The sequence below is a fragment of the Tachysurus fulvidraco genome, chromosome 14, assembly GCF_022655615.1.
Source record: "Tachysurus fulvidraco isolate hzauxx_2018 chromosome 14, HZAU_PFXX_2.0, whole genome shotgun sequence".
NCBI lineage: Eukaryota > Metazoa > Chordata > Actinopteri > Siluriformes > Bagridae > Tachysurus > Tachysurus fulvidraco.
The window spans coordinates 17,875,302-17,897,497 of NC_062531.1; the positions used below are offsets into that span (position 1 = coordinate 17,875,302).

Sequence of the window (22,196 nt, forward strand, 5' to 3'; positions counted from 1 at the left end):
AGCATGTCTCTTCAATGGTGCCATTTCTGGGGGATACCTACCGGAGGCGTGGCGGAGTTAAGCGTACGTACTGTACGTATTACGTAATGTTCTCTGATTGGTTTATCGCTGCCAGCGTACGTAGTGTATGTATTACGTCCCTGTGTCAGCGGGAAATGGTCCGACAGTCAATAAAGCGGAGCGCTTACCAAAGTTGCACAACAACATTTTTACAGATTTTTGGAACTCAGTGCACACATAAGGTGCACATGATTATTAGGCGCACTGCTGATTTTTGAGAAAATTTAAGGCTCTTAGGTGCGCCTTTAAGTGGTTTGTGTCTCTTGCAAAACCCTTTGCTCCAGACTTAAAGATTAATTTCACTGGTACTTCATCATTGATAATCTTCATAGCATTCTTTGATCTATCTATGACTCCTTTATGGTTACAGTCGTCTATCTATCCAGCAACTGAAAGGAGCTTTTGTTTTATCGTGGCTAAAAGTCTTCTTGTCCTCTGTTCTTCTGTGGCCTAACATCAGCTCACCACTAAGTTCTTGTTATTAAAACAAGAAACAAAATCAGTCAGTATTCACCAAAGCACTGTGTCATGGACGGCTTGGACTTTTCCCAGTCTTATTCAACTCCTGCCTCTGCATGCCTGTTCCTTGTCCTCCTTAAATATACCTGTCCTTGTTCTTGTGTGCTTTTTGGTTTGTGGTCTTGTCTCCTGGTTTCTGTTCTGTTTTTCCATATGTTTGTAGTTTTGATTATTTTTTGTAATAAACAACTTTTATGTTATCGGGGGGGGGGGGGGGGTCACGGTGGCTTAGGGGTTAGCACGTTTGCCTCATACCTCCAGGGTTGGGGGTTCGATTCCCGCCTCTGCCTCGTGTGTGTGGAGTTTGCATGTTCTCCCCGTGCCTCGGGGGTTTCCTCAGGGTATTCCGGTATTACGATGGGTTGGCACTCCGTTCAGGGTGTATCCTGCCTTGATGCCCGATGACGCCTGAGATAGGCACAGGCTCTCCGTGACCCGAGAAGTTCGGATTAGCGGTAGAAAATGAATGAATTTTATCCCTGCATCTGGGTCTGGATTTTATCCCTGAAGATACACTTTTTCTGACACACTGTCGATATGGTGCAGATTTTGAGCAAATGAAATAGCATATGAACAGATCTGATTTATGTACCTGTCATAAAAACATTGAAACAAGCAGTGATTTGAGTGAAATGATGAATCAACCTCACAAGCTTGGACAAAAATTCCCACCCACTAGTCTGTTTTATAATAACTTCAAAGATAGCTCAAGATTCCAGATCAAAATGCATAAATGTGCTCTCAATTAAAAGATTAATAAGCTGATAAAGAGCCATATGTAATCAGATTTGCAAATTAAGAAGCCTTAATTTGTTACATCACAGCACAATGAGATTTTATTCTTTGTTTATCAGGAAGTTGGGGTCAGAGAATGGGGTCTGCCTTAGTGTAGTGGTCCTGGAGCAGAGAGGGTTAATGACATTGCTCAAGAGGGACTTGAACCCCTAATCTTCTAGATTAGTTTAGTTTTTAGTTGTTTATTTCTAAAGAACATTTTACACAACTGAAGTTGACTTCAAAAAGAGAAAAACAACACAAAGGACAAGACAACAACTCACATCTAAACTGTGTTAAATGACAAAGAATACAAATATGTATTAAGACTAGATTTAATGACAGACAATGTTGGTTCCAGCCTCACCAATAATGGCAATGAATTCCAGAGCTTAGGATCAGCAACTGTAAATGCTTGATCCCCCTATGCTTGCAAGTCATCCACAGACCTTAGGGGCCTTGATGGAACATATAGTTTAATAAGATCAGAAAGATAAGTTCAGGCCAGATCGTTCAAGGATTTATAAACAAACACTAAAACCTTACAATCAATCTTAAAGCACACTGGAATCCAATGAAGAGAGACTAGAATAGGATAAATAGGATCACGCTTATGCACTCCTTTCAATAGCCTTGCTGCAGCATTATGCACCAAATGCATGAGAGAGAGTCCTGGCTGACACTAATATAAATGGCATTACAATAGTCTAACTGAGAGGAGATGAAAATATGCATAACCCTTACAAAGTCTTTGAATTGAAAGAAAGGTTTACCTTAGATAAAAGCCTTTGATTAAAAAATTCAGAACTGATGCTGTTCATGATTACACCCAGATCCTTAACAGAGGTGTTAATATTGGGAAGTAATGAACCTAATTCCATGTTAAGGGGCACTTGTAAACTACTTGAACCAAATATCACAATTTCAGTTTTCTCATTAAAATTCAAGGCAATCCACGCTTGGATAACTTTTAGGCCATCCAGCAATACATTTGTTGAGCTGGGATCAATTCACTTCAATGACAGATAAGGCCACATGTCATCTACATAACAGTTAGATGAAATGCCATACTCCCTTAGAATTAACCCCAATGGAAGCATGTACAGAGAAAATAACATCTGGCCAAGATGAGACCTCTGAGCGACTCCACAAGTCAGGGTCACCGATGAGGACCAAATTGAGTGTGGGCGCTGTGTCTACAGTGTTGTGAAAAGTGTTGGCCACCTTCCTGATTTTTTATTTTGTTTGCACATTTGTCAAACCTAAATAAACACAAGATGCAGTTTTAAAATTAAGGTTTTTATTATTAAGGGAAAACAAGATCCAAACACAAAAGGCCTTGAGTGAAAAAGTGTTCACACTCCCCTCAGGCGTTTGCGCTCCCCCTACATTTTGGCTGAATTACAACACTTCTGCAAAGATGAGTAAACCAAAATTCCTCTACAGCACTGTAACAGACTCACTGCAAGTTATCGCAAACGCTTGATTGCAGTTCTTGCTGCTTAGGGTGGCCCAACCAGTTATTAGGCTTAGGGGGCAAACACTTTTTCACACAGGGCCATGTAGGTTTGGATTTTGTTTTCCCTTAATAATAAAAACCTTCATTCAAAAACTGCATGATGTGTTTACTTGTGTTATCTTTGACTAATATTTAAATTTGTTTGATGATCTGAAACATTAAAGTGTGACAAACATGCAAAAAAATAAAAAAACAGGAAGTGTGCCTACACTTTTTCACACCACTGTATGTGTCCCTGAATTCTGAACTCAAACCCAGAGCTTTAACTTTTCTTAACTGTTGACCCACTATTAAATCATTTAAGCCGTTATTTGAATTCTGCTGATATTAACTATATGGTCTATCAAGCATTTTTCAGAGAGCATTTGATTTATTTTTTGACATTTTTTAAATGTTTTTGATTTGCAAAATATGTATGTAAAATTTGTAAAAGAAATATTAATAATTGTGATTGATCTGTTCTGTGTGTGAAGGTCGTATGTTGCTAAATGACTCAAAGAAAGGCCCCCCACATGTCCACTACAGAAGACCCTATGGCTGTGCTGCACTGGCCATGACTGATGTCTTCAGCTCCATAACAGATCCAAAAGAGGAAAAAGACTTTGTGCTAAAAATCTACACGTGAGTGTGTGCAAGTATTTGCACATGTATGTATGTAATTTGTGTGTGTGTGTATATATATATGTTTAATATCATAATGTTTACTTTTTATTAATTTTTTTTAGCTGTAACAATGAAAGTGAGTGGTATCAGATCCATGAGAACATCATCCGAAAGTCCAGCACAAAATACTCAGCCCCAAGCACCAATTATGGTAATTTGAGGGAAGAACTGATGCCAGATGCCATGTGATACTCTATAACAAGAAGTTATAAGAGTAAAACTCTTTAGAGTTTTCATTTCTCTTTGTGTGTATATGTTTTTTTTAGGTCTAATAGTGTCCCTGCAGTTGTTCCGTGGTGATCTAGATGCCTTGCGAAGAGAAAATCAGATGCTGTTCAATGGGGCTGTGACTCTTACACGTAAACTTGGATTCCCTGATATCATTCTACCAGGTAGGAGTGGCAGATTTTTGTTAACATTTAATGACCAGATGCATAAGACTCAGTCTTATTTTTTTAAGAGTTCAGATGAGGTCCAAGAAGTGGTGTGACAATAGAATTCAAAGATGCTTTTTTCAAATAGGCATTTTGCCAGAGTACAGGAAGTTTCTCAGGTTTGCTTTCGGGGACGGCGCTTGCCAGTATTGTGTTCTTCCTTTTGGCCTAGCTCTTTCACCATACACATTACCGAAATTGGCACCACTGCGTCTCTAGGTCATGCGGGTACTGAATTACCTGGATGACTGGCCCATTCTGGCCCTGTCAAAACCTATGGTGGTCAGTCATCAAGATGCTGTGCTTGCCGATATGAGGTCTCTAGGCCTCAGCTTGAACACAGAAATGTGAGTGCTTTCTCCTTCCTTCCTCTCCCTCAGAGAACCACCTTTCTAGGGGTAGTTTCTGAGGATTCAACCTACTGTCCACTCGAATCCTCACTAAACTACTAGGGGTAGATTCTGAGGATTCGACCCACTGTCCACTATGGTTCTCCCTCTCGCATTGAATGCTAGGGCTCCCTCCACTAGGAAGCTTTATGCTCTGAAGTGGAGGTTTTTCTGCCTCTGGAGCAGCAAAAAATGCTGTCAGGATCCAGTTCACTGCCCGGTCAGTACAGTGCTGGAGTTTCTGCAGTCTCACCTTTTTCTGGGCCTGTCTCTGTCTACTTTAAATATGTACATGGTCGACATTGCTGCAAACCAGTAACCTGTCCTTGAGGACCTCTTGGGTAGGCACCCCCTGGTCTCTCATTTTCCGCATGGTGCCAGGCAGCTGAGACCTTCCTGTAGACCGTGCCATCCTTCTTGCCTATGAGGTGCGTGGAGTTGCTTCGCCTCTAGGCATCAGTGCTAACTCCACTAGAGGTATTGCCTCATCCAGTGCCTTGGCCAGGGGTCTCCCCCTTGAAGATATTTGTGCTGTGGCAGGTTGACCCTCTCTGCTGGATGGTTCTCTCACACATTTATCAGGTTCTATAAACTGGACCTGGACCCCACTCCTGGGTCCAAGGTCCTGAAGGGTTATTGATGCTTCGTTCCCAGTCTGCTCATGCTCTCTCATGGCCTTTGGCTCAGTCATTGACCTGTGCGTGGCGGCATGGGTATTGATATTCCCATTGCGTCAGCCCTGACACGGTAACAAAAGGGAACCACACAAGGTTACACATGTAACTTGGTTTCCTTAGCATTTAACGAGATGCTCCGTCACTTGCTACACCCAGGGTGTCCACTCACCCTTCCTTCAGACAAAAAGAAGATAGAGTAATGTGACGTAGATGCCCCTATATGGACTTGCAGGCACATAATCACTTTGTCACGTGCCATTAAATCGGCATGTGTGCACACAAAGAGGTGTTCCCATAGCATCAGCCCTGATGCAGCATCTCATTCCCTTCTCACAGAACTGGGTTACATATGTAACCCGGTGTAGTTTACCCAAATGAACCAGCTCAACATTCTTGATTTTTAATACTGTGTTGCCTGGGTGATCAAAGACTGGTTTTATGTTTTGAAAAGTTGTTTATATATGATATTAAGATCCATCTTTTCTCACTGAGGACAACTTAGGTACTCATACACATTTATTACAAAAGGTGTAAACAAACATTAAATCAATCAATAAGGAAACACCATATGTTGAACATTAAACAGGATCATTAAGGAAAATTGTTTAATTTGTTTAATGTTCTTATTTTTATTTTAATGTGTTAATGCTTTTACCTAAAATATTTAACTGTTTCCCAGAGGACAAAATATTAGAATAATTTCATCGTGTTCAAAAGTTTACATCCTCCAAATTCCATGGTTCAAGACAAGATGACATTCTTCTTTATTCAATTTTCCAGCTCTTCAATTTTTTAAAACATGTCCAATTATCACCAAATTTGACACACATCATATTAAGACTCACAAAGAATTTTCAAAGAATACTCCAAATGCATTGAATATAATGCGCCAACGAATATAACAGTGATGCTGCCAAACTGGAAATGAGGCTCTATCTCAACACAGAACTCATGCAGTGACCACAGATTTCATGACAGCACCACATACTTGTCAAAATTATAATTAATATTACAGTGAATAATTTCAGAAATATTTATTATTTAGTGAGTGTTTGTGCATGTGCAGGAGACAGCCGAAATGATATATATCTGACACTTGAGCGTGGCGACTTTGAGCGAGGAGGGAAGAGCGTGCAGAAGAATATAGAGGTGACAGTGTATGTACTGTATGCAGATGGAGAAACACTAAAGGTAAGTCTAACATAAATGTGTTTGTGTGTGTACAAGGATAAAAAAACTTTTACTATTACACAATATTTTGCAGAGCTGTTATGTATTTGTATTAGTCGAATTACTATAGCTGTAATTGATACAGTAGATAATAATTAGACCTGACATACAATTTGTCACATTTTGAAATGTTGTATGTTGTTAATAATGTGTGGCAGCATCAGAAGGTTAGCTTCTCTCTCTCTCTCTCTCTCTCTCTCTCTCTCTCTCTCTCTCTCTCTCTCTCTCTCTCTCTCTCTCTCTCTCTCTCTCTCTCTCTCTCCTTCTTTCTCTCTCTTCCATCTTTCTCTCTGTGTCTCACATATTTAAATTGTATAGTCTACATTTACAAGCTACAAAAAGAGCAAAAGAGCTACTAAACATTAATGTATATGGACTGTCCAAATAAAACAGTGGATATATTCAAGTTTATAGCCTATATATTACATGCTAAACACTAACAACTGTCAACTGTACTGTTCAAATGAAGTAAAAGACTTTTGTAACATTTTATTATGCCAGAAACATACACTATATTGCCAAATGTTTGTGGACACCTGGCCATAAAGTGACATACAGCTATGACTTGACGCCGTATGTCACGTTATGGCCAGGTGTCCACGAACACACATGTGCTTTTGTGAACATCCCTATTTCTGATTTATTTCCCCATTGCTTCTTCTTCTTTTTCTTCTTCTCAAACTTTCAGCTTTTCTTGTTAGGAGTATCCACAGCATGTAGCCTTGGCATTCTCTATTTTTGCTTCAATTACATTCATGTCCTCATTTAACACATCCTTATATTTCCTCTTTGGCCTTCCTCTTTACCTCTTACCTGGCAGCTCCATCTGTTTCCAACATCTTTCTAGGAATATAACTACTCTCCCTCCTCTGTACATGTCCATACCATCTCAATCTAGTTTCTCTGACCTTGTCTCCAAAGCAGCCAACCTGAGCTGTTCCACTAATGCGCCTATTCCTAATCCTGTTCATCCTCGTCACTCCTAAACAGAACCTCAACATCCTCATCTCTGCTACCTCCATGCCTCATGTCTTTTCCTTATTGCTACTGTCTCTAAAACATACAGCATAGCTGGTTTAACTACTGTTTTTTTACACCTTTACTATGATTCTTGCTGACACTCTTCTGTCACACAACACTCCTGACACTTTTCTCCACCCACTCGTTCCACACGTTCCATCACACTGGATGGTTGACCCCAAATACTTAAACTCCTGCACTTTTTTGATCTCAGCCACCTGTAACCCCACATTTCTACTTTCCTCCCTCTGATCCATACACATGTATTCTGTTTTACTTCGACTGACCTTCTTTCCAAAGCAGAGTTCCACCTTTCCAGGTTTTCCTCCCCCTGCTCCCTACTCTCAATACAGATCACAATGTCATCCGCAAGCATCATTGTCCACAGAAATTCCTGTCTCACTGCATCTGTCAAAGCCGATGCTTGTAGGCCCACCTCCATGTAGCCCCACCTCCACCTTTCTGGCTACACTCTCTCCTACCACCACTTTGCAGTCACAAATCACTCTAAGATTGCCTCCTTTACATAGAATGTAGTTTACCTTTGTACTCCTACCTCCACTCTTATATGTAACCTCTCTCTTCTGTAAATAAGCATTAACTACAGCCATTTCCATCCACTTAGCAAAGTCCACCACCATCTGTCCTTCTAGGTTTCTTCCCTTAACACCAAAGCTTCCCATCACCTCCGTTTCCCTCACCAATATGCCCGTTGAAGTCCGCCCCAATCACTACTCTCTCCTATCTGGGAATACTCATCACCTCACTCCATAATATCTCCTTCTCTTCTAACTCACAGCCCAATTGTAGAGCATAACCACTGATGACATTCAGCATTAACCCTTCAATTTCTAACTTTAAATTGATTACCTTCTCTGACACCCTTTTCACATCTAAAAAATTCCTCACAAACTCATCCTTAAGGATAACTCCTACCCCATTTCTCTTCCTATCTACACCATAATAAAGCACTTTGTATTCCCCAATACTACATGCTTTGCTCCCCTTCCACCTGGTCTCCTGCACACACAGTACAGTATATCTACCTTCCAACATGTCTTCCAGCTCTCTACCTTTCCCTGTCATTGTAGCAACGTTAAGAGCAACGTTAACTATTCTCAGATGTACAGTGTCGCTTGAAAGTTTACCCATTAGAAATTCCTATATTTCTGCATACATATGACCAAAACAGCAATGTGTAAAAAAACCTTGTGCAGCAATAACTGTAATTAAAGTTTCTGGTAGCTTTTGATCAGTCCTGTACAACAGTTTAGAAGAATTTTAGTCCACTCCTCAGTACAAAAGAGTTTCAACACTCAGATTTTAGTGGGTGTCCTCGCATGAATTGCTTGCTTCAGGTCCTTCCAACATTTTTCTTTTGAATTAAAGTCAGCACATTGGCCTGGCCATTCTAAAACATTATCTTTGTTCTTCTTTAATCTTTAAACTTCATGGGTAGCAATGTTCTTTTTGGAGAGTAGTGGCATACTCCTTGCAACTCTGCTTTGCACACCAAGGTTGTTCAGTGTTCACCTTATGGCAGACTTATGAATATTAACATTAGACAAAATAAAAGACGCCTTTAGTTGCTTAGAAGTTACCCTGTATTCTTTTCTGACCCAACAGACTATTACATACTGTATCTTGCTTTTGGAGTGATCTTTGTTGGTGGACCACTTCTGGTGAATGTACCAATGGTCTTAAATTTTCTCCATTTGTACGGAATCTGTATGAGTCCAAGCACTTTATAAAAGATTTTGTAACCTTTTCCAGCCTGATGAGCAACAATAACTTTCTATCTTTTTCTTAAGTCCTATTGAATAAAAAAATTACCACGTATATTATATTAGTCTGATCTGTTTGGTTGGGTTCACTTTGGGATCACAAACTTTTAAGCAACACTGTATACTCGTGTCTCTCTTCTTCTCTCTGCCTATGAACCCTTCACCCGCCTCTCCTTCCTCGTGCCAACAGTAGCCCAATTTTTGCCGGCACCCTATAGGTCGACAGTGGTGGTTGTTCTTAACCTGGTCTTCAACCGATTTGGTATGGAATTCACACAGGCGACTCTCGTGTTTAAATTTGGCATGCTTTATGCCAGATGCCCTTCCTGATGCAACCCTCTCTATTTATATGGGCTCGGGACTGGCACAGAAATCACTGGCTTGCAACCCCTGTGGCTAGATTTTAGTTCCCCATTGCTGTTATACAGTAATAACCTCCACTATTCTGGGAAGCTTTCCACTGCACTGTGGCTAGCGAGGCTGTGGGGATTTGTGTTCATTCAGCCACGAGAGCATTAGTGAATTTAAAAGTTGATGTCGGCCGAGAAAGCCTAGAGCACAGTCAGCATTACTATAAAATGTTTAGCAATTTTATGCACAGCGGTTTTAAATAGGCTGACATGTCGTTTCTTTCTAAAACGTTCTGGTATTGTCTTAAACATAAAACGCTCACGTTAGAAGGGCTTATGAGAGATTTTCTTTATTCAAACTGAGAGTAATTGAAAAAAATGGACAAAGAAATGTGTCTGTTTTATATGTTTGAATTCTTATGCTTAGTGCAGCATGTCAGGATTTTAAGATTATAATAGTGCATACACTCTTAATTGAAAATGCTGTTTGATTGCAACCCCAGTAACATTTTAAAATAGTCATAAAAATAATTTTTTTCTAGTAGTGGAAAAGTAGTGGTAGTAGATAGTAGATTATAATACTAATCTGTGAAATAAATATATGAATGAAGGGGTGAATGCAATGTGGCTTAGTGGATAGCATGTCTGCCTCATATCTTCAAGGTTGTGAGTTTGATTTCTGCCTTTTCTTTGTATGTGGATTGTCTTCAGGATACTCTGGTCTCCTCCCCCAATCCAAAGTCATGTGTTATAGGCTGATCGACATCTGTAAATTGTTGTGTATGAATAATAGTGTACGAAAAAGTGCATCTGCAATTGTGCCTTGTTATAGACAGATGTCCTATCCAGGGTGCACACTGTCTTGTGCCCTGAGTCTCCTGGAATAGGCTGCAGGGTCCCTGCAACCTAGTAGGATAAGCGTTGTAGGGAATCGATGGATAAAAGAATGAGACATAAGAAAAGTTTGTGCATTTGTTTCCCATTTGTAAAACAAGTGACCCTTTTTCAGAACCTGTAATATAGATTGTGAATCTATTATCTCCTTGTAGTGTCGAGATTAAACTAAACCAAATAAGAAAGAAAGAAGTCAATCATCAGAATGAAGAAAAGGTCTGATATCTGTAAATTTAACTGTGACATGGTTGTTGGTACCATGTGGGCTGCTTTCTGATCTCCTGAGATTTTCAAACACAACAGACTCTAAACTGACCAGTTGAAGATTACAAAAATGTTACCTGGTTTTATTCCAGTCTTCAACTGTCTAGTTTAATTATTATTCTTGGTTTACAGAAGTGGAACCTATGTGGTCTTCCGAAGTTGTAGCTCTTCCACCTCAAGGTTTGATGTGTTCTGAGAGGCTTTTCTGTTCAACAGAGTTACAAATAGTGCTTATAGAGTTACATTTGACTTCCTGTTAGCTCAGAACAGTCTGATCATTTTTCTCTGAGCACTCTTATCAACTGCTCTCTCATGCAGGCCCTCCCCGTACAGTATGTTTTTTGTTTTCTCACAGCAGTCTGTCTAAACTCTCTAAACTGTTGTGTGTGAAAATCCCAGGAGATCAGCAGTTTCTAAAATATTCAGTGCAGCCCATCTTTAACCAACAACCATGCCAGTAAAAGTCAAAGAGAGCACACTTTTGTTCATTCTGGTTTGATGCTTAGTTTAAATATTACCTGAATCTCTTGACCTGTATCTGCAGGAGTTTTTGCTTTGAGCTGCTGCCAGGTGATCTGCATAATTGTACAGGTGTTCAGGTATTCCTAATCTTGTGCACAGTGTATTTACCATATTCACACGAGAATTTATTTCTTGTGTTTTGACTAACGATCACCAAACATGCAGTCATGCAGTTGTTATCACAGCCAACTAGTTTGATAGTTAACTATTTAAAATTGTGTAAGTGTAATATGAGAAAAGCTTTTTAAGCTCCTCTGAAATGTATATGAAAATCTAAGGTTTAAAGATCTATATATTTTCTGTTTCTATCCTTCTGTCTCAGGATTGCATTAGTGTGGGCTGTGGAGAGCCGAATGTTAGTGAGCATTGCTCTTTTGTCCTGTATCACAATAACAGTCCTCGCTGGAGTGAAAGCCTCAAACTGTCCATTCCTATTGAGCGCTTTCGTGGCTCACACCTACGATTTGAGTTCAGACATTGCTCCAGTGAGTATTGCCTGTTTACTACTCCGCATGTCCTATGTACTTACAGTTTTATATATATATATATATATATATATATATATATATATATATATATATATATATATATATATATATATATATATATATATATATATATATATATGTATGTGTTTTATTATTATTAAAAAATTATGAGTTTTTCTTTTCTGCAGCTAAAGATAAAGGAGAGAAGAAGCTGTTTGGTTTCTCTTTCACTCCACTCATGAGGGAGGATGGAACCACCTTAGGGGATGAGTGCCATGAGCTTTTTGTGTATAAGGTGTGTAGATACACACATTAGGGTTTTTTGCACTTGCAGTAGTCAATCCTGGGTCATTTCCTGCTCAAACTTGGCCCAATATATGTGGGTATTTATAATTTGACATTCAAGTCTGTACTTTTCTAAACCCTGGGTAAATGTTCTTATTTGCATATTCAGTGTGTCAACAACCACAATAAGATGAATACAGAGTATAACCATTTTAATTAATGGCTTATCCCGCACTTTTGCATCTGTCTGCTGTCTTTTTAGGTTTGTAGCATAGTTGAATTTATTGATAACTTCTCATTTCTCAGTGTCATGTATTTCCCCCTCACTACTGTACACACTTCCATGATGTACAGTGTTTTGCCTCCTGACACTACTGAGCTATTTTTTAAGTGTTGCCCTGTTGTCATGAGCTGTTTCTTTTTTGATGGGTGTCTGTTGCTAAGAATCTAGCTGCTACATTTCATAAGGTACACATTTGGCAACACAAATGTGCTGCTAACCCTGATTGGGGCAGGGTTTCATAACCCCGGGTAAAAAGTGGTGCTAACCTCACTTCTACATTACAAGTGTGAAACATTCCTTTATCTGGGGTTAAAAATCTAGGCTTAAAACAACAATAACCAAGGGTGATGTACAGTGTCAAAAGACTTTGTCTTACTAGCCGTGTGAGTATCTATATTTTTAACTTACTTAACTAAAATTATGTTTTAAATATAAGCATTTGTCATTGTGGATACCAGCTAAATATCCCTTAAAAGGTTAAAACTGTCACTAATTCCTCTCGCCACAAGATATAACTATAATAAATAAACCTATATATAACTATACACAGCAAAAAAAAAAACATTTATAGACATATTTGACTATTTTTCTTGTTAGAATATTTTGCTAATTTTAATTTTTAGAAAAATTATCTGCCAATAGAATAAGAAAAGTTCATGAGTCTAGAAATAGGTTTTTATTTCTAAATTTGTTTTAATAGGTTTTTAATTCTAAAGTATTGGAGGGGGAAACAAACTTTTATTGTTTTATTATAGTGTGGATAGGAAGAGAAATGAGGTAGGATTGTTTTAGAGGTGAAAAGTGTCAGACAGGGTAATCAGTTTGAAGTTAGAAATTGAAGGGGTGGTGTTGAATGTCTTCAGTGAGTAAGAAGAGAAGGAGAGATTCTGGAGTGAGTTAGATGAGGTTATGGGAGTATTCCCAGATGGGAGAGAGTAGTGATTGGAGCAGACTTCAACAGTCATGTTGGTGAGGGAAACAGAGGTAATGAGGAGGTGATGGGAAGGTTTTGGTGAACTTGGAAGGACAGATAGTGGTGCACTTTGCTAAGCGGATGAAAATGGCTATAATTAACAGTTATTGCCAGAAGAGAGAGGAACATAGAGATACATATAAGAGTGGAGGTAGAAGTACGCAGGTAGATGACATTCTATGTAGAAGAGTGACTGCAAATTGGTGATAGGAGAGAGTGTAGCCAGACAGCATTGGATGGGTAGGATGTCTCTGGTGGTCAGGAAGCTGAAAAAGGAAGAATGTCATGAGGAATTTAGACAGAAGCTGAGACAGGTTTTGGGTGGTCAGGAAGAGCTTCCAGGTGACTGGGAAACTACAGCAGAAGTGATCTGGGAGACAGGTAGGAGAGTGCTAGGTGTGTCATCTGGAAGGAGAAAAGAAGATAAGGAAACATGGTGTTGGAATTAAAAAGTACAGGACAGCATCCAGAGAAAGAGGCTAGATAAAAAGAAGTGGGACATAGAAAGGACTGAAGAAAGTAGACTGGATTACAAGGAATCACAGTGCAGAGAGAAGAGGGACCCGGCAAAGGCCGAACAGAAAGTGTACGATGAGTCATATGCCAGGGTAGACATGAGGGAAGGTGAGAAGGACTTTTTAGCAAGACAGAGAGATAGAGATGGGAAGGATGTGCAACAGATAAGGGTAAAGAACTGACGGGTGAGGAGAGTGTGCAGAGAAGATGGAAGGAGTATTTTGAGGAGCCGATGAATGAGGAAAATGAGAGGAAATGAAGGGGAAGGAGGTGAATATTGTAGAGCAAGAAATAGGAAAGATTATAAAGGATGGGGTGAGGAAGGCTCTGAGGTGAATCAAGAAAATGGAAACTCTGTTGGTCCAGATGACATACCTGGGGAGGTGTGGAAGTGTGTAGGAGAGACAGCAGTGGAGTTTTCTATCTAGATTGTTAAACATAATTTTAGAAAGGGAGAAGATGCCTGAGGAATAGATGAAAAGTGTTCTAGTGCCGATCTTTATGAACAAGTGTGATGTGCAGAGTAGCAGCTGCAGAGGTATAAAGCTTAGGAGCCACACAATGAAGTTTGTGAAAGAGCAGTGGAAGCTAATCTAAGAAAGGAAGTGGATATTTGTGAGCAGAAGTATGGCTTCATGCCCAGAAAAAGCATTACTAATGCAATTTTTGCTCTGAGAATGTTAATGGAGAAGTACAGAAATGGTCAGAAGGAGCTGCACTGCATCTTTGTGGATTTAGAGAAAGCGTATGACCGGGTGATGAGAGAGGAGCTGTATGAGGATGTTACGAGAAGTACGTCAGAGTAGTTCAGGATATGTATGAGAGGAATATGACAGCAGTGATATGTACTGTAGGTCAGACAGAGGAGTCTAAGTTGGAGGTGGGGCTACATCAAGGATCAGCTTTGAGTTCCTTTTTGTTTGCTATGGTGAAGGACAGCTTGACAGACAGGAATCACAGTGGACAATGATGTTTGTAGATGACATTATGATCTGTAGTGAGAGTAGATAGCAGGTGGAGGATCACCTGGAAAGGTGGAGTTCTGCTCTGAAATGAAGAGGAATGAAAGACTGTCCTAGTAAGAGAGAATACATGTGTTTGAACGAGAGGAAGGGAAGTAGAACAGTTAGGTTACAGGGGGCTGAGGTCAAGAAGGTTCATGAGTTTAAGTTTATGAGGTCAACCATCCAGTGTGATGGGAAGTGTGGAAAAGATGTGAAGAGGTGAGTACATGTGGAGAAAAGTGTCAGGAGTGTTGTGTGACAAAAGTTGAAAAGATGTAAAGAGGAAGGCCAAAGAGGAAATATTGTCATCAAGGAGAGAAAATATATGAATATGTTAAATGAGGACATGAAGGTAATTGGTGCAAGAATAGAGGATGCCAAGGATAGAGTTGATTCACTGTGGTGACCCCTAACATGAAAAGTCAAAAGTAGAAGAAGAATATTTTATGCTACAAAATTTTATTGTGTGCTACTTGCAGACTAACATTTAGTAACTTTGTTAGTGCTGGTCTGTTCTCCTGTGATCTGATTAAAGTCAAGGCTGGAAATGCACACATGCTGTTTTGTGAATCGCATAATGCAGACTGCCTGAATGGTAATGCTTCTGAATTATTCTTCTTATGGTATAGTATAGTATAGTATAGTATAGTATAGTATAGTATAGTATAGTATAGTATATGTCTGACTCACTTGTGTTTACTTTTTTAACACTCACATCGCTCTCTCTGGCTGCTGGCTCCTGCCAGTCATGGTGTATTTTGGACTTCTTTTGTGTTTAAAAGTAGGGCATGATGACGTTTGCTATAACCTAGCTGGTATCTGATGCTGGCATACACAATTCCCTCCAGTTCTGATTCTATTCCCATGACACGGTGCTAACTGTGAATTGTCAGGGTGACTCACAGCAGCTCAGGAACATCAGATTATAAAGTATTTGATTTCTTCCCTGACTGAATTGTCATCTATTTCATTTTCAACAACAAAAAAAATACTGTAGCCTTAGTCTATAAGTATTTAAAATTTGCATTCACCAACCCCTCCTTTTGGTTTTGGATCTAACTTTTCTTTTAAATATTATATGTACCTAGTGCATGCTGCTTTGTAGTAATAGAAAAGAAAAGAGAACATTGTAGAACATAAAACTCTGACCACAGTAAGACACACATAAGAGCTGGTATGTCTCATGAGATCACTCCTCACTAGTATACCTCATTGAGTTGTCTTTAATGAAATCAGTTCAGTTCAGTAAGCTTCATTGGCATGACCATTTACATTTACAGTATCGCCAAAGCATTACTGAATATTAATCCCACTCGAATGAATTCTGCCACATCTTAAAGGCTGTCACAAGATCAGCTTAAATGAAGCTCATTGTGCTACATTCACACATACATAAACTAAACACCAGCAAAGCTACCAGAAGGCATACATTTTCAGTGAGAGAAATATGAGCATCAGTACAGTAACCACTGGTAAATAGAGTTGGCAATGTCTAGCAATGTGACAAAGTTTGACTTTATGCAAATGTGCAACGACTCAATGAGAGTGAAGACAGTACAGTGCATGTGATCCGTGGCAAAAGAGCACACACTGCTTTTCCTTCATCTCATATGATATAATAAGATATACACTAGTGGATTTTAAACACAAGCACCAAATATTCCAGAATGTTTCATTTTAGATTTGTTCTCAAGTGGAAAGCCAATTTTGCCACCCACTAATTAACAATGCTAATATGCCAACCAGTAGTAAGAGCATGTACTGGCAACTTACTTGTACAACTGCTGACTTGCAGCGATAGTATGTTTGCGTGTTTGTCTGAACATAACATGCGATAATCCCTTGAAGGCCAGAGGATCCAGGTCAAAATAACGTATAATGCTTTATATACTGTAACCTGTCTCATTTTCTTTTTCTATAAAAGTGAGATATTAATACAAATTGTACCAATATAATATATAACCTTTGATTTTGTACATCACATTTCATGTGTCCCAATACAGCATCTATACAAAACAGCAAACATGATGTAATGAATTCTACATTTTTTTTTAATTATTTTATTTGTGTAGCATTATACAGTTTAAAGCAGGAATAGTCACAAAGTGGCTTTACAGATACCCAGAAGATTTATTTCCCTAATAAGTGGATAAAAAAGTACAGCAGTAAGCAAAGACTGAGACAAGACGAAGAAACCATCCATGTCTGAATAGTGGGATTCTAAATCATTACAGTACCCAGATTTATTAAGAAAAAGCAAAGAGTAGTAGATGTGTTAAAGTAATACAGAATATTGAGAATGAGTCTTTAGTATGTTGACCTAACTGTAGAACATGCAAAATGACTACAATATCTCTCTCTCTCTCTCTCTCTCTCTCTCTCTCTCTCTCTCTCTCTCTCTCTCTCTCTCTCTCTCTCTCTCTCTCTCTCTCTCTCGCTAGTGTGATGAAAACACGACATTTACCAATCAAGGTCTGTATTTGAGTATGCCGTGCAGTAAATCAGACCTAAACACCTGTCCTGCTATTCCAGCTTCATTTCCTTTCCAGCGCAGCAGCAAGGAGAGTTTTTGCATCAGCACCATACTGGTTTCCACAAAGCTCACACAGAATGGTAACACACACACACACACACACACACACACACACACACACACACACACACACACACACACACACACACACACACACACACATACACACACAATATCATCTGATTTGTTTGTTGTTTTCAACCATTATGCAATTAATTTTAGTTAATGTATTATATTGAAAACAATTGATTGAAAAGCTACAAAATATCAGAATAGAATTATAAATATCGGAAAATATAAAAGAAAACACAATAATGTTTATAATAGACATGTCACTCATTCACTCACTCACTCAATTTCTACCGCTTATCCGATAGACATGTCACAGTTTTCATAATTATTAACACCAAATGGCAACAACAACAAAAAAATAACAATGAGTCCAAAAAAGGGTTATCATGGAACATGATAGATGGTTTCTGCTTCTGAGAGCCAGCTTAAACACTGCTTTGTCTTGAATGGGAGAATTTATTTTTTTGTTTGTTTTTTCTTTAGGCTGTTCATTAAACATTAAGGGGGCAGCAAATATCTAGTCAGCATTAATGTTCCTGTTTTGTTTTTGCCTGATGGCATGTTTGTACGTTGTACTGTTTGTGAGTGAAGTAACAATGATACAAATGGCACCATCAAATGGGAAGGATTTATTTGAAAGCATTAGATTTTGCACAGACCTTTAAAGCTGAATGCTTGTATGACTTGATTTAGAATTATGCCTTTTATAAATGCAGACTCAGCTACTGTGAAGAATTCTCTCTTTGCTCTCTTTCACATTCATTAATCTAATGGAAGCTGAATTTAAAGAATTCCTTTTCATTTAAAGCACTGTTTCTTTTTTCTTTCTTTCTTTCTTTCTTTCTTTCTTTCTTTCTTTCTTTCTTTCTTTCTTTCTTTCTTTCTTTCTTTCTTTCTTTCTCTCTTTCTTTCTTTCTTTCTTTCTCTCTCTCTCTCTCTCTCTCTCTCTCTCTCTCTCTCTCTCTCTCTCTCTCTCTCTCTCTCTCTCTCTCTCTCTCTCTCTCTCTGTGTATGTGTATGTGGGGACAGTGGACCTTCTGACTTTGTTAAAATGGAAAGCAAATCCTGAGAGAGTTCTGGATGTCCTAGGCCGGCTACGAGTAATTAATGGAGAGGAAATTGTTAAGGTGAATACACACACACACACACACACACACACACACACACACACACACACACACACACACACAAATATTGTATATACTGTATAAATGCGTACCCCTATATCCACAATGTATGGTGGTGTGTTCTGTGCTTTTGCAGTTTTTGCAGGATGTACTGGACACACTGTTTTCTCTCCTTGATGACAATATTGACAAATATGGACCACTTGTTTTCCAGTCACTGGTAGGAAACTTTCTTTTGCTATTGACTATATTTATGAATGATAAATTCTTTCATTCTATTTTTTACATTATGATTTTATGAGTGTTTATGCACATCTGTTTCAGGTGTTCATAATTAATCTGCTCAGGGATCCACGCTACTACCATTTCCGCCCAGTTATGGATTCCTACATACACAATCAGTTTGCAGGAGCACTGGCCTACAAGTAACTAATATACCACAGGATTTAGAATTTTGCACACTTTGCAGTTCTTCATTTATATACTCTTTAATTTATATACTGTTTAATTTGAAATAAATATTTAATAGAACTGTTATGTTAGTCAGTAATTAATATTGAACATTATATTTGCAATGAAGTTTGGTCATTATTTAATTAGAGTGACTCAAATTAAAATAGTGATTGCCTAAAATGTGTAAATGTTTGGAGCTACAAATTGACTGACAACTCAGCATCCTGTAGAGTTTTAAACTGACTTCAGATTTGCAACTGCAATCACCCTGTGACCTTTTGTAATTAAAAATTTTAACCAATATGTGGAATTATTTTGACTGTTGCACAAGGGTGTATAAAGCTAGAATGCTTGTTACACATTAGTCAAAATGTTTGTGTTTTTGTCCAGAGAGCTGATACGCTGTCTGAAGTGGTATATGGATCGCTCTGCTGAGGTTGTGCGGCAGGACCACATTCAGGATGCTATGAGGGTCAGTATGATGGCATGCTTGATCATATATTTTTAGTCCCAAACGTGTGTGTGACAGGGCATGTTTTTATATCTAGGTGCTGACCAAATGCCCCTACAGTGTTGGAAGAGTTTTGAACATTTAAATAGTCTCCTGAAGAAAAAAAAAACTAACTCTAACCCTACTGCTTTGTCTCATATGGTATATAAACCTTTTTGATTAGCATGTTAGCTAGATAGGTAGCTTTTCTAGTAAGAAATAATTATAAACATTTACAATGTTAAAGTATTTCTGAGAAAGCACAATTACCAAACCATAAATATAAGTTAGTTTGCTAACTTAAACTTAAACTTGATGACGTATTGAAGTATTTGGTTTAGTATTGTGCCAGATCTGCTCATAACTAACACTGGAGTCTATTTTATTGAAGCATGTGTAGAATGATCTCTAAACTGGCATTTACTGTATCACACATTCATGTGCATAGTACTACTCTACAGAGTTAATAAATCTGACATTCTTTGCTTGTGCACAGTAATAATCATTTGTATAAAGAAACATACTCAAATTAAAATATATACAGTAGTAAACATCAAGCATCCTGCTCATGGCACTGCTTGTTCTATAGACATGGAGCATTTTGAAAGGTCTTAGATGATATCCTTCATAAATAAGATTAATAAGTAAGATTGACAGTAAGATTCAAATAAATAAGATCGACAGTAAGATTAAAATAAAACAAAAATTTGGCACTTATATGAGTAGTTTGGATGAGATGGAGTCAATGTGGGTTTATCCTATTGACCAATTACATTTAGTAAACATGGCATGAAAATCCCTTATTGTATTTCTCACTGCTGTATTTGGAAATGCAATATACTGTAGCATAAATGATATGAATGCATAAAATGTCAGTATTTGGCTCATACTGTAGTTTGTCGTTCTAACAAGCCAGTTGGTAAAACCCTAGAATATTGATCAAATTGGGCAAGTAAAATAGATTGATGAGCCACTCATCCCACCAGCATAGTGCTTCCTGCATTTCATTACAACTGTGCCTTGTTTATCATAGACGTGTCTTTTGGATGATTATATTCTACATTTCATCTGTCACTTTTCTTTTCACTGTTGTGAGCAGTTAAAAACACAGAAATCAAGAAAAATTGTCCAAAACCATCATAGTATCAATCACAAATATCAAGGCTTGATATAGCTTTCTTTTTAAACCTGCCTGATAAATCTTGACACCCTAACCCTGGTTGGAGTCTCGTCTCTTCATGGTGCAATTTGCTGGGATAGTTTTGCATGGAAATCCGGTGACCCATGGGATTACTTTGAATAGAACCACTTGGAGATGATCACACTGTGTTTGAACTGTTATTGTGTCAGTCAGCTTTGTTCTCCGGTTTTCATCAGTGAGCATCTGAAGACTTCAGTAGCAAGGAATTAGTGTTAAATCTGTAATGAACTCAGAAATTGCCTGATCATGGAGCAATTGGTTGCATATTTCCATTGATTGTTGTAGAAGGACATTATTAGCATTTATATTATTTATTGTCCAGTGTCACCCAAATAAGGATGCATTCCCTTCTGAGCCTAGTTCTGCTCAAGGTTTCTTCCTCATATCATCTCAGGGTGTTTTCCCTTGCCACCTTTGCAACAGGCTTGCTCATAGATGTTAGAGATAAATAGTGATTTCATTCAAAATTTTACAATTTTTATTCTATTTCTATGCTTCTTAAAATCTGCTTTGAGACAATGTCAGTTGTTAAAAGCGCTTTTCAAAAAATGTAATCAAATATAGTCAGATGTGAAGGGCGAACTGAGCAATTCTTATTTACTTCAGGAGTGTGTGGGAAACAAGTGTGAAGTTTCATCATTCTGCTGATTTGTCATAGGTTAATGCCACTGTGTTCTTGGAAGTGTGGCTTGGGCCAGCCACGTTTGGAAGCTACATGTACTGCAGTACTACATGTACTGGCATATGCATGGTCAGAAGTGTGTGTAAATATTTGCACATATAATTTTTTGGTGTGTATATGCAAAAAATACAGAAAGTGTATACACTGTTGGTAAATGATAGCACAGCTTTGTAGATGATATAGTTTGATTTCAGGTCATAGCTATAAACAGCAATAAAAGGGTTAACAAGGTTATTTACTTTATATAATGTATTTCTTCCTCATACTGTACATTCTGAGAGGATTTGTGATACAACTGCCAACTCAAAATGTGTGACAAATATTTACTGTTAAACTGTAATTCAATTAGACTGTAGAAGCTATAGAAGTGTCTTCTTGTAGGACTGTGAGTGAGAAATAATTTAACATGCTTTCTGGCTTCAAATGGGTCATGATCGAAAAACTCAGTAGGGCTGCCTGATTGGGCTTCATGACTACATGATGTTCTGAATATATATAGAAACATTGATTATGATGATTAGATGCAGTTAAATAAATGTAATGTCTTTTCTAAGGTGGCATTGTCAGTAAATATGTCTGCCTTTGCAGATAAGCCAGACTCATGTTTGTGTTCATGACCAGGAAGAGTAGGCAGAAGTTCTAGTTGGTTTGCCTTAATATAGCCTTAGTGGGGGCGGACACTGCTCTCTTCCTGGATACAGTATTCACATGCTATGGCCAAGGGAAATGTGACTTATGGAGCCTCTGTCTAATAAGAATCATTTTCTATTATCAGCTGGATGATTCATCCTTTAGACTGATAAAGGTGGGGCTGAAGGTTGAATAGAACAAGCAGAAGGTGTTTGTTGTCCTCCCAATAGTAAGGCTAAAAAAGTTTCAAAAAAGTATGTTCTTCTAGGCATCATTCAAATAAAACTGCAAGAAGATTAAACTGGCTTCACTTTTTACAATCTCTGCATTGAAGTTTTTGAAACCAGCCAATACAAGTCT

The 22,196-nt window shown here is 38.3% G+C and overlaps 1 protein-coding gene across 1 annotated transcript in view; it reads left to right on the forward strand.

The window, feature by feature from the left end:
* The window catches only part of LOC113658544 (dedicator of cytokinesis protein 3-like), a 66,189-nt gene that overhangs the window by 20,727 nt on the left and 23,266 nt on the right, over positions 1–22,196 (forward strand). The window contains exons 12-22 of the mRNA XM_027171083.2: positions 3,346–3,493; positions 3,598–3,686; positions 3,802–3,927; positions 6,102–6,226; positions 11,422–11,584; positions 11,776–11,882; positions 17,090–17,261; positions 18,283–18,380; positions 18,517–18,600; positions 18,705–18,805; positions 19,224–19,305. Coding sequence (XP_027026884.2) covers positions 3,346–3,493; positions 3,598–3,686; positions 3,802–3,927; positions 6,102–6,226; positions 11,422–11,584; positions 11,776–11,882; positions 17,090–17,261; positions 18,283–18,380; positions 18,517–18,600; positions 18,705–18,805; positions 19,224–19,305 — 1,295 coding nt within the window. The remainder of the gene's footprint in view (positions 1–3,345; positions 3,494–3,597; positions 3,687–3,801; positions 3,928–6,101; positions 6,227–11,421; positions 11,585–11,775; positions 11,883–17,089; positions 17,262–18,282; positions 18,381–18,516; positions 18,601–18,704; positions 18,806–19,223; positions 19,306–22,196) is intronic.